The sequence below is a fragment of the Tripterygium wilfordii genome, chromosome 4 (assembly GCF_013401445.1).
Source record: "Tripterygium wilfordii isolate XIE 37 chromosome 4, ASM1340144v1, whole genome shotgun sequence".
In the NCBI taxonomy this organism is placed as follows: Eukaryota; Viridiplantae; Streptophyta; class Magnoliopsida; order Celastrales; family Celastraceae; genus Tripterygium; species Tripterygium wilfordii.
The window spans coordinates 13,480,095-13,492,246 of NC_052235.1; the positions used below are offsets into that span (position 1 = coordinate 13,480,095).

General features: G+C 35.8%; 2 protein-coding genes across 5 annotated transcripts; both read left to right on the forward strand.

Annotated features, from left to right (window-relative positions):
• The first annotated feature begins 944 nt into the window (after nucleotides 1–944).
• On the forward strand, nucleotides 945–3,236 carry LOC119997383. 2 transcript variants are annotated; one of them, XM_038844352.1, is made up of 2 exons: nucleotides 945–2,597; nucleotides 3,099–3,236. In XM_038844352.1, the coding sequence occupies exons 1-2, from the start codon at nucleotides 1,023–1,025 to the stop codon at nucleotides 3,120–3,122; spliced, it is 1,599 nt and encodes a 532-aa protein (XP_038700280.1). In that variant the 5' UTR covers nucleotides 945–1,022; the 3' UTR covers nucleotides 3,123–3,236. The 2 variants fall into 2 exon arrangements, with proteins under 2 accessions (XP_038700280.1, XP_038700281.1); XM_038844353.1 differs by lacking the exon at nucleotides 3,099–3,236 and having other exon boundaries at nucleotides 945–2,322; nucleotides 2,409–2,549.
• Nucleotides 3,124–12,152, forward strand: LOC119997382 (importin-5-like). 3 transcript variants are annotated; one of them, XM_038844348.1, is made up of 20 exons: nucleotides 3,124–3,308; nucleotides 4,516–4,620; nucleotides 5,033–5,098; nucleotides 5,204–5,359; nucleotides 5,885–5,959; nucleotides 6,039–6,139; nucleotides 7,111–7,216; nucleotides 7,309–7,378; nucleotides 7,473–7,570; nucleotides 7,679–7,735; nucleotides 8,283–8,429; nucleotides 8,537–8,629; nucleotides 10,001–10,086; nucleotides 10,175–10,241; nucleotides 10,335–10,401; nucleotides 10,491–10,627; nucleotides 10,963–11,001; nucleotides 11,185–11,373; nucleotides 11,938–12,029; nucleotides 12,112–12,152. In XM_038844348.1, the coding sequence occupies exons 1-18, from the start codon at nucleotides 3,126–3,128 to the stop codon at nucleotides 11,266–11,268; spliced, it is 1,737 nt and encodes a 578-aa protein (XP_038700276.1). In that variant the 5' UTR covers nucleotides 3,124–3,125; the 3' UTR covers nucleotides 11,269–11,373; nucleotides 11,938–12,029; nucleotides 12,112–12,152. The 3 variants fall into 3 exon arrangements, with proteins under 3 accessions (XP_038700276.1, XP_038700279.1, XP_038700278.1); XM_038844351.1 differs by lacking the exon at nucleotides 10,963–11,001; XM_038844350.1 differs by lacking the exons at nucleotides 11,938–12,029; nucleotides 12,112–12,152 and adding an exon at nucleotides 11,740–11,865.

Here is a 12,152-nt window from a genome sequence, read left to right on the forward strand (position 1 = left end):
AATAAGGTCTCTCAGCATCCCCAAAATTAAAATTTATGTTGCTGGTAAGGCAACGACTGCTGGGATTTCATTGAGGCATCTTCGTCGGTCTCAAGATTTTCTGTTCATTGGATCGAATTTCTTGCTTACTGATTCAGTTTAGGAAAAAAAAATAATGGACGAATCCTGTAAAGAAAATCAAATGGTATTGGTCTCTCTACTTTGATGAGTTCGTCAGAATTCATCAGAATTAGCTTATATCAAGTTCCATGGACAGCTCCAAGTTTTAATTCGTTTAAAGTTAATGTGGATGCTTCTTGGATCTCTAATAGTGAGAAGGCAGGTATTGGTGTTATCATTCGAGATCATTCAGGAAGAGCCATTCTCTCTGCTTTTAAGTCTATTCAAGGAGCTGGAGGTTGCTTAGGAGCGGAAGCCATGGCATTTTTATATGGCTTTGCTGGGCCGGTTGTCACCTCAAATGAATCTAGAGTTGTGAATAGCGTTCCTATGAATCTCACGAACTCATATCTTTCAGAAATGTATTTCCCCCTTCTTCTTAATGAAGTCTCTCTTTTCAAAAAAATAAATAAAATAATGAACTAAATAAGCCCAATATTAAACAATGAGACTTGGAGCCCATGAGCTTGGGTAATTAGGGCTGTACCATAAGCTTCTATGGACGCAAACTCTAGAGACGTAGACATCAATTCAAATCGGAGATGGAGACCAAAACCATCTCAATTGTCTAACAAAGAGGGAAGGCAATGGAGAAGATGGAAAGGCGAAATGGGGAGCCCTAAAATCTGCCTTTTTTTTCATTTGATTAAATATGATAAAAAAATCTCATCCATTAGATGAAAACGAATGGTCACGATTTAAAACATTTCACCATTACAATTTCAGCCCCCATCTTGCGTCAGAATATATTTTCTCCGACTTTCAGTATACTAGTACTAGTATAAAGTCTGTCTTTTCCCCTTATTGGTTCATCCTCTGTTTTTGTAGTCAAATCTTTTTCTCCCTTTTGGAAATTTCCGCAAATGGATAAACACAATCTTGCTCCAATAAAGAAAAGGAAAATCCCAAACCCACAAAGGAATCTTGAAATGGAAGACGAAGAGACTTCTGAATCATCCGAATCTTCTGATCCTTCATCGACATCTGAGACTGACAGCAGCAAAATGCCACTTCGTGGTGAGAATGTGTACGAGATACCCTCTTCTTCGCCAGTAAAGAAGAGGAAAGTCCAAGAAGTTGCTGCATCTTCTGATATTTCATCAATGGAGGCCGAAACCTCAGCTATCGAGAAAATGGACAAAAGACCCACTTCTCCTCCTCCACAAAAGACTTTGGGAATCCCACACGATCACCCGATGACAGGCAAAGAGCTTCTTGAAATGACGGAGGGCTCCACTTCTCCCAAAAAAAAGAACAGGATAATCCCAGATGGGGATCTCCAAATGAAAGCCAAAATTTATCTTGATTCCCCTGGTCTTTCACCGGAGCCAGACCAAAACAGAGAACGAGAACGACAAAAACTATTCAGGTATTGCAAGGAAAACTACCCGAATGCCTTGACCCTCAAGCTTTTTTACCTGTATCCCTCTTCAGGTATTGGAAGGAGAATACTCTCTGCCGCTGTCCTCCACGATATCATCCATCGATATCACTGTCGTCGGTTACCCATCATCTTTCTCCTCAAATCCAATGTTGTTTCTCTTCTTGAAGAAGAAGAATCGGAACCCGCTTTTGAGTTATTGACCACGATTGTCTCTGATATCGTCTTTCAGGTTTTTAAGACGGAATATGATGGTTGGCCGGAGCTTCTTAGTTTTATAGTTTCGTGCCTGGACTCAGACTCCCCTGAGCGTCAACGATCAGGCCTTTTGGTGTTACATAAATTGCCCCAGAACGTAGGTGATTTCTTTAAGCCCTATCTTGAAACCATCTACTTGGCAGTCTTGAGCCACTTGAGCTCGAAAAGATTGGAGATTCGGACATTGGCATTTGGTGCATCAGTTACTTTTGTGCAGGGACTTAGAAAGCCTACTGACCATTCTTGGATCAACAATATCTTGAATGCAATGAGAAAGTCATTGTCTGAAACAGAATGTAAAGACTATAAGGATGTCATAGAAGAGGGTCTTAAGAAGTTACTTGCCTTGTTGAAGGACGAGCAAGAAATCTATGCGCTGCAAGTGAGTTCTTTGTTTGAATTTATTCTTAAAATTACAGAAAAGGATTGGTTGAGAGAGGATGCCAGGACTGTGGCAGTGGCAATTTTTGTGGTGCTGAGTGAACAATGGAGGAAGAAGATTATTTTAAAGCTAAGGAGCCTGGGTACTGATAAGTTCCGCAGATTTATATTAATGTTAATTCAAATGATATCACAAATTGAGGATGATATCCACTTTTACAATGTTAAGGGTGACGCTGACGGACAATTACGATATTCGGGGAGTTTCATTGCTGGAACTAGCTGCCTGGAGCAAATTACTTATGCGTTTAGAGGTGACATGGTACCTGTAACTCTTGAACTTATAGAACAGTTCCTTTCCGCCCAAAAGTGGCAGAGGCGCGTTGCTGGAGTCACTTGTATCCGTATATTTTCACTGGTATTATTAATGGCTTATCTTTTTGCATTTCAATTGACTGTATATAGAGTTTTTACTGCTTATTTAATGCATAATTGGATTATTTGTGAGGTGAGGACTGAAAGTGTTTCAAGTTGTTAAGCCAGTATTGTAAGTACTAAGTAGACACAGGCTGCCCTGGCTATTTTGCTGGTTTTAAATTAACTCACTTTGTTTATTGTAAAACACTACCTTCATGAATCGTTCTATTAAGGCTTTCCGATCCATAGAATTCCCTCTGCTATCGTAGGACACCCTCATAATCTCGTGTATAAATTGGAAATTAAACCTCTTGTATACATTTTTAAACATGTCGTTATTAATAATCAAATGAGGAGTTCCGCTTTAGGCTTAATGTCTATCTGAGCCAGCTGACTAGGAAATAATAACTGGTTAAGCCTGAATGCTTCTGGCAGATGGTTTATCTGAAATAGCTTTTTTCCTCTTGTCACACTGATCTATATCTCTAGAATATTTCTGCAGGTGATGACTGACCATCTTGAATGACTGATGACAATGGTTTTGGATTCATCACAAGATCCTCATCATCAAGTTCGTTTTGCTGCGGTGCATGCAATTACTACACTAATGGAAATGGAGGACAGTGTGTCTCGATTACAAGTTAAAATTCGCAATAGGATTCTGCTGGCACTTGTTGCAGTAAGACTGGATACTGAAAATCCTTACATGCAGGTATATAATGTGCACATTTTGTACTTTGCTAATGGTTTCCAAGTGCTAGATTTCTTATCCTTGATTCATCATGATGGCTGATTATGTTTATGATACCTATATTTCAAACAAGAATAAGTTGTGCATAGGCAACTATGATATGTGTATGTCAAGTGATATGCATGTAACCTGTTTCCTTTTGTCAGCAATTTTGTCCCCAAATGAAAGTTCAGTGCAGGTGCAGTTGCTTATTTGTTCAGTAAGAACAATTCTTGTCATATTTGCTTAAGATTTCATGCTTCATTTGCCCAATTTAATTTCGTTGTTTACTTTTATGATTAAACATGCTTCTGTGAACAAAATGTGTGCCATAACTCGAGGATGGTGGATTGCATTATAGAAAGTATAAAGTATTGTGCCCAAACAACAGAGTACCAGATGCCAACTGGCAGCGGACAATGGACTACATTCAATTGATTCATGTAAATTGTATTTAAATGGATAATGGAAAAGTTGTGGATTGCAGGCTATAATTATGCTCTTTACAAAAATGGATCAAGGCATTGAGTGCGTTTTACAAGTCATTAAATAGACTGAAAGGACCTAAGAAACACCAAACGTTTATCCCTATCTATTTTGTTTTCTACCCTCCTTCCTCTTTGACTTTTGAATAGGGTCTTTATAGTGTTATGCTGGAGAAATATTTACACCAGATCATATTTCATTTTTTATTTGAACAAACATGGACAGCAGAGGAATTTTTAGGCTTTTGTGGGCATTTCATCTTATATTTGGAATTTACCTTGAACTTTTTTGATCATCCTTAAAGAAAATCTCATTCAATTTCTGTGGCCAGAGATTCATAGACCTCTGTAATCTTATGTCAATGCAACTATCAGTTGTTCCTTTTAGAATGCCTAAAATGAAGACATCTGAGAAGTTGTATTCTGATTTGCCTTTTTAATGGTGCTCTTCAACATAAAGAAAAGAATTCATTTCATGCCTTCTGAACCATCGCTTAGGCTTTTATGGGTATTTCATCTTATAGTTGCATTCTATATGAATAATACTGGAATTCTTCCTTCATATTCCAAACTTGTAACCATGCCCCTAACAAATAGTTCTCTTCAAAAAATGGACTGCTGTTTTGAAATAGTAACAATTCGATTGTCATATTGCAACATTTTCAAATCACTAACTTTCCCGTGATTGATATGTATCTTTACAGTTGCAAGCTGTTCGGGCAATTTGTAAGTTCTGTCGGAGATGCACTCCTAATGATTTGGCACCTTATCTGAATGAGACAGTGGTCACTCTAGTTGCAGTCCTGCAGGTATGCGTTAGTATCATCAGTTAATCGATTTCAACAATTTAATGCATGCATGCAATTTTTCTCAGTTAACTTGTTCAACCATTAATTGTCACACTCAAATGCATATTTTACTAGGATACAAACAACCATAATAAACAAATCTGGTAGATGCTAATGTTCATGTCTCACATGCAGACAATGCGCACCTCTGTTAGAAATTTAAGCCAAAATAAAGATGAGATAAAATGCATATCTAACAAGAATGCATGCATTTATATCTTTATTCGCCACAACAAAAAACGGTTGCACATAGCATTCACTAATGTTTAGTTTTATTGTAAGAAAAGGCTTTAAATGTTTGATTTTTTTTGCATGTTTCCGATTTTGTTTATTTAATTAAGAAGTGAAAGTCGTTGCATTTTGTGCATTCCAGACTGAGAACCAGAAATTGCAAGAGACGTCCTTGAAAGCCCTTGCATCAGTGGCAAGTTTGTCACAGGTGTTTTACGATTTGTGTTGTAGTAATTCATCTTTTTTTTTCTTTATCTTTTTGACAGTCTAACCATATGTATGTAAACATATATTTATAAATATTTATATACAGCACTTCTTCCAGACTCATTATGTTGCTGCTATGCCTCACTTGATATCAAATGTAATTAATGCACATAATGTGGCGCTCCTTGCTAAGAACGCCAACTGTATTGGGTCCATTGCTGTAGCTGTTGGAAAGTACATTTTCAAGGCTGATGCTGGGGAGGTAAAATCTTTATCTATTCTCTCTCTTGTTTTGACGTAATTGTTCTGGTTGGTAGTGTTGGGAAAGTAAAAAAAAAGGAAACGCAAGAATCACAATGGAGGATTTTTTTGTTTCAGTGTTTTTTTTTTTTGGTGATTTACAACATAAATCTAAAAAAACAACAACCATATAAATGAAACCATTAGCACCATAAGTTTTATGTGAAAAACCTTCTCGGCAAAAACATTGATTTGTACTAAAAGAACAATGGATTACACGGCCTGTTCATTGTAGGTGTTAAGGTTAGTCACTTTGCCATCCAACCCAATAAGTTAACGTGTTTGCCTACTGTTAAAATTAGTGTGCGTTTGGTGCACAATTTGGTGGGATTTGTTTCACGCTAAAATGTCGATCAAGCTGCTAGGCTTGTGAGACTTGTCTGTCATGCACTGTGTTATTACCATTTGAAAAAGCACAACAGGGATGAGGTAGATTCCATGACCGTCTAGTTTTAATCCCTTCCATTTAATTCCTATTTCATGCAAGGTTATTAGAGTTATTACATTGGCAAAACAATCCCTGGAGGTGGCAGATAACCAGACAAGAATCTGCATCTTACAAGTATGTGAAAATAAATGATTGAATAATTGTCTTCCCCACTGTATATTTATTTATGTGAAAAATCTCAATTTTGGTTCAGGCGTTAAAGAAATTCTGCACATGTCTACAGCAGGATTTTGCTAATTATTTAGAAGATTTGATGCCTGTTTTCCTTTCATCTGCACAATCAGTTGGTCAAAGGTTTGCCTTCACATATTATGCATAATAATATTTCTTCCAATCAATTATGTATTAAGATTATTGCTAATCAGTTTAATTTATATTTCAAATTATATATTTTTGAAGGTTATGGAGTGCAAGCATACTTGGTACATAGCTGCAATTTATTACATGTTCACTCGAATGAAGATTAAATACTATTAGTTGTAGCTTCTGTATTTATTTTTTGTTTTCTTTTCTCTTTATTGTGCTTATCTATACCCATACATCTTGCTATTAAATAACAAGTAACCCCAATGTCCCCACCTCAGCACCTGGGTTTTTGGTGACTTGTGCTTATGCACATGTTTAGGTGTTTATATTTTAAATTCCTTTATCTGCCTATTATGTTTCGTATCTCTGCTGCCCGAATATCGGGAAATTATTCTAGATATCAGATACTTCTCGAATAAATAAGAACTTAAATGGTGAAATTCGGAGTTCAGACCACGACTCTTTTCTGTATGGTGGTTATTAATGCACTGGTAGAAATGCGGTTTGTCATTTTTTGATAAATTGTTAAGAATTGATGAGAAGTTGTTTATAAATTTTTTCTAAAAGAGAAAAATCATGCTTATAAACTCTAAACTAATAAAATGCTAAAACTACTTCTGTTGTTTACTTTATAACTTATGAGGCTAGAGTGAGGTAGCTTTTAAATAAAAAATCGTTGGTTCAAATAGTTAAGTTAGTTGTTTGAACCTCTTAGCGCATGTGCATAGGAGGTCGCAAGTTCTAACACCTACACTGGTGCGATTTGGCGTTATTTCTGCACTGGGTTTCGTCCCAAGACTCAAGTTAATGAGATGCCAAGTGGCTAGGAATGTGTGATCCATTGTGATTATCTGGTAATGTTAGTCTATGTCTCAGAAAAATTTATCTCAACATGTAATGCATAATTTTGTTTATATTTATCACATTTTCATTTTCTCTGAGCTAATTATATCAACTAGTGAAAACAAAGATCTCTTGAGGGAGAAAACTATGGCATGCATCCTATTATACACCTGCGCTTGTCATTTGAAGGAAAATGACAAGTTTTTTCCTTGGGTCAGAAAGGTTGGTTATTTCCTATCCCAAATGTTCCCTCAGAGATTAGTTCACAATACTACAATAGCTTATATCAGTCATGTGAGACAATTGTGATCCAGGTTGCAGAAATTTTTGTTCCACTGCTCAATTTTCCTCTGGAGTCTGAAATTAGAAAGGTTTCTGCTTCAGGTCGGCTTTATTTTACATTTGTAGATTATCCTTTTTTATTGGTCTTCTAAGCTTTGCTGATGTACAACATATGAAACATATGTTTGGATTCTAGCTATGCCAGAGCTACTGCATTCAGTTAAATCTCAAGGGACAAAGGCTTCTTTTCTGATCATGATGATTGTTCCTCCGTTGGTGAATGCTTTGGGCAAAGTATTCCTTCAAATTATGGCTACTGACAATTATCATTCTACAGTGTTTCCGTAATCTTTTTCATTATTGCTTCTTGTGGAGATACTTGAACATATAAGTAACTTGCAGGAACGTGAGAAAGGCGTCCTTGCAATAATGTTTAAGTCACTAAATAAATGCATACAGGTTTGTCCTATTCTTTACTGACGCAAAATTTATGTTTCAGATCATAACTACTGAACCTTCCTCATCTTTGTTTCCTAATTGTTTTTATGTATTGATGTAAACAACTATAGAATATAAACGTCAAAAGAAAAAGTTGTGTAACTTCTTGCTTTGGGAGTTGTGGGGGATGGGCTGGTGGATGGGTCTGGGCAGGGGAACCGGAAGTCATTATACCTTTTGGAGGCCTAATTTTTGTTCGGACTGATTTGGGAAATAGCTTAAAGCAATACTTTCCTGGGCGTTCATTGGAAATATTGTAACTTCTACCTTCGCATCCTAGAATTGTATACAATACTAAACTTATGGCTTTTTTGAGCATAATATGCTTACTGTATCAACTTATTTTTCTTTCTCCTTAAACAAGAATGAAAAAAAAAAAAAAAAAGAGAAAGAAAGAAAGGAAATAAATAATGACCTTCCAGTTTTAACTAAAACTATATTCTAACTTTAATTACTGGATTATTATTGAATGAATAATGCACCTTGTAAATGTCATTTTTTTTAACAGATCCCTGGATCAATTTTCTATACCCGGCTGTTCACGTTAATTGTGGATGCAATAAAGCAAGTGTTGATTGAACATCCCCACAGAAAATTGGAATATGATCCTTTCGAGGAAGATGACAAAAAGGAAGAAGAGAAAGTCATCATTCAAGTTTGTTTTCTAAGTTCTATTTCTCAGACATATTGCACACTACTTCGATACGTGACACTTTTACATCTTTAAGCATACTTAATCTTGTTCCCTTTTTCTTAGTGTAGATTGGTAATTGTTTGGGCTCATTGATAGACAAATCAAGCGATAAAGTCTTGCCTATCCTAGACGAAATTTTGTCACATGTGACACGATTGTGGGTCAGTAATAAAGCCAATACAGATGCTATTTTTATTTTTTACTGCTTTATTCAGTGCTAAAAAAGTACTTTTCTTTATTAAGTTGATTATGATGTTTACCAGTCAATACTCTTGGTGTTTGATAAGTACTTGAGTGAAATAGCTAGTCCATTTTATTGATATTGAGTTAAGTAATTAAGGAAATATCTCCTCTTGTCAGCTTCGCCATTGTTGACTCTGTTACTTCTTTCGTTTTTTCTTTCTTTGCTTGAAAAGATAAAATACTAAGAAAGTACTTACGGTGTTGGAGAATACTACGCTTGAAAGCTGATCTGCAAACCTTTCAGAAGTGTCTGTAAGAATCTTAGAAGAGCTACACTATTTCATTTAGGATATCATATCACCTTTAAGAACGTATTTTCTCTTGTAGTACAGGTATTTTCTCATCTTAATCTATGGTGATATTTTCTTGCACCTTTTATCAAGCACATGAACTATCCTATTTTTCGGAATTAGCTTTTATCATGCTTACAATTATATTCAGCCATGGTTTCCCATTTTTGAGCAGTGTAGCTATACTGTTCATAAGCTTACAGTTGGGAACCTAACATGGTAGTTGAAATCAAAAACAAAGAGATGCACACCAACTCTCAGAGAAGAGGCGTAGCAGTAGAAAAGAAAATAGGGTTTATTCACTCTCTGTTATCATACTTTAGGTCACTTAAGACATAAAAGGAAACTAGGAGACTATTACATATAAGAAACTATAACCTAAAGGAAACCAACTCCAACAATGGTTTCTGTTGATGACTTCATCGGAATCTGTGAAATGCAAAAAGTGCAAAGTCTATGTTTCCAGTCTACCATATGTGCATTACACAATGTTCATTGTAAGTGAGTTTAAGTTTGGGCGCAATTATCAGTGATAAGATATCAAACCATACTTGTTTGTTTATTGCCTTTGTGGCTTCTCATATATTGGATTTCCCCTTTGATGTATTCTTTTAATGTGCTTTCAGAAGTGCTTTTGTCTGAATGTGTGTGTAGTTCTAAAGACCATTATCACCCCTCACTCTTTCTCCCTCTGTCCTTGATGACTGATGTAGTGAGGCTAGTAATCAAAGTTAATCATGGGAGGATTATACTTAATGATTCCGTTGTTTTTCGTATGTGTGATTGGAGGAGTACTTTTGGATTCATTTACTTTTGCCTGAAGTGTTTTAAACTAGGCAATATTAATGGCATTTTTGCTGCTACTCCGTGAATCAGTGAATCCAAGTTCTGTTAGGAAGGTCTTCTTAATATTGAAACATTGTAATGCAAGCGTATTTCAAGGTTCCAATATTTTCTCATGTAGCTTCATTTTTCTTATATTTAATAACATTCTTGCAGGGTGATGGTAATACAGAAAAAGAGAAAGCAGTCGCTTTTGGCATTTTTAATGTTGTTATGCAGAAATATGGAGATGATGCCCATAAGTAAGTATATTTTCCCCTTTAAATTGTCTTATCCAGAGCTGTGTTATAGTGGTGAAGTTTCATATCTTTTCATGTACCCTTTGGACAGGTACTACAGTATCTATCTTCCTCTGCTCTTGGAAGCTTGCGACAATAAGAACCCGGACATGCAACAGGTTCTTAAGTCCAGCTTTTGGTGGTTTATGTCCTCATGGAATGAATGCTTCAAAAAGTCTCTGTTTTCTTATCCCCTTACTTTTCCCTTGTAGGAAGCTGTGTGTGGAATTGGTATTTGTGCCGAGTTTGGAGCATCAAATTTCAGAGACAGTGCAGAAGGTAGCATGATTGTCCTGCTGAACTATAGGGAAATATGCTCCTTTGTTCCTATCCTACATTAATTGCAAATCATTATCGATTTCTTGTAGCGGCCATTGGCTGTCTAAATTCCGTAATAACTAGTACAAATGCGCTAAGCTCAGAAAATGCAAAGGTGTACAGTGCTGCTGTTTCCGCTCTAGGGAAAATATGCAAGTTCCAACGCCATTGTATCAAAACAGCCGAGGTAGTCATCCTTTTTCTATTTTTTCCTTTTCTCCTACATGGCTGCTTTCTTTTTGGTTCCTCAATTCTTAAATTTTCTTTTTCATTTGGCTCTATTCTACAGCACTTCATCAAATTATCCCCAACTTGTATGTTTCTTTTACATTTGGCTATTGAACTGGGTGGAATTGATAATACTGTATAATTTACAATTCTGTGCCTATGTTCTAATGGTTTGAATTTTGAGGCTACATAGTCAACTTAGAATAAGTTATAACATAACATAAGCCTTGTTAATTACTGCTTTGAAAGATTGGCACGTTACAATCTAAAAGATCACTCTTCATTGCTGTGCAGAAAAGCTTTGCACATTGGCAGTCGCAAGGAATTTCTACGGTGAGAAATTAATTTATTAAATCAATTAATGTCAAACCTTTTAAAATGGCACGATAAATTACCTTCAAAGAGGCACTTTTTTTATTTTTTAAAGGGTTCTCTTGATAATTTCAAGCCTGTTAAGAACATAAAGTTTTTATGGCATAAACAATTCGTACTCTAAATACTTCAATAATGTTACAGTTCGTACAAGAATGGCTTGTCTCTCTACATACAACAAGAAATGTGGTTGTCCTCGTCCTTAGATCAGGACATGTGAAGAATTAGAAAGTTTACTATTTGGCTAGTAAGCTGTTGCAACTATTATTTATCTTACCCCGAAGTTGGCAATGCTGTGCCAGGAGCATGATGATATGGTGCCGTAAGACACTTGTAAGTACTTTGTTAATAAATTTTATTCGAAGCTTTGATTAAATTTATTAATCTTTGAAAGCCATTAATTTATTAATTTATTTAGATTAAATTAAATTAAATTAATTAATTTTATTTGACACCCGATAGTGCATTTTCGTAACAATATGGCTTGGACATTCTAATTTTATGACATTTAGTATCATTTATAGACTAGGAATTAATGTGGTTAAATTGTGTATATATCACAGCTCCTAAATAGATAAAAGACAATCTCATTGTCAATTAGTTGTGCACTTGTGCTTTTAAGAAAATATTTCCATAGACTACTTGTACTGGTATGTGTTCGAAACATCCTCTCTCAATACACAGATCTGTTTTTCACAGTGGTCAATTCCAGGACTAAGATGGTAACTTTCAGGATGGGGTCAATTCCAGAATTCATGAGAAAATATTTCTTTTGTCAACTCTTTGTGGTATTGTGGTGTTAATCAGATCCTGGCAAGCACTCGAGTAAGGGAGTTGGGAAACATTTCTTCATGATTAGCTCTTCGTACACTCAGAAAACTTAAACCTATTTGGCAGGTTATTCCCGCCTGGTTAAGCTACTTGCCTATAAAGAACAATCCCATGGAGGCTCAACTTGTGCATGAACAACTTTGTTCAATGGTTGAAAGGTATAGATACTTGAAACTTCGTAGAAACATCAGAGCAAATAAATATGTGCACACACAATGTTTGAATTTTTTTTTCCTTCAGGTTGGACAAGGAGATCTTAGGCCCTCAGAATTTGAATCTTC

Bases quoted from the DNA above. Each gene is read 5' to 3' on its own strand.
- LOC119997383 (XM_038844352.1), top strand. From the start codon at position 1,023: ATGGATAAACACAATCTTGCTCCAATAAAGAAAAGGAAAATCCCAAAC. The intron at 2,598-3,098 runs GTATTATTAATG...ATATTTCTGCAG, and splicing joins GTATCCGTATATTTTCACTG to GTGATGACTGACCATCTTGA.
- LOC119997382 (XM_038844348.1), top strand. From the start codon at position 3,126: ATGACAATGGTTTTGGATTCATCACAAGATCCTCATCATCAAGTTCGT. The intron at 4,621-5,032 runs GTATGCGTTAGT...TGTGCATTCCAG, and splicing joins CTCTAGTTGCAGTCCTGCAG to ACTGAGAACCAGAAATTGCA. The intron at 10,087-10,174 runs GTAAGTATATTT...CCCTTTGGACAG, and splicing joins TATGGAGATGATGCCCATAA to GTACTACAGTATCTATCTTC.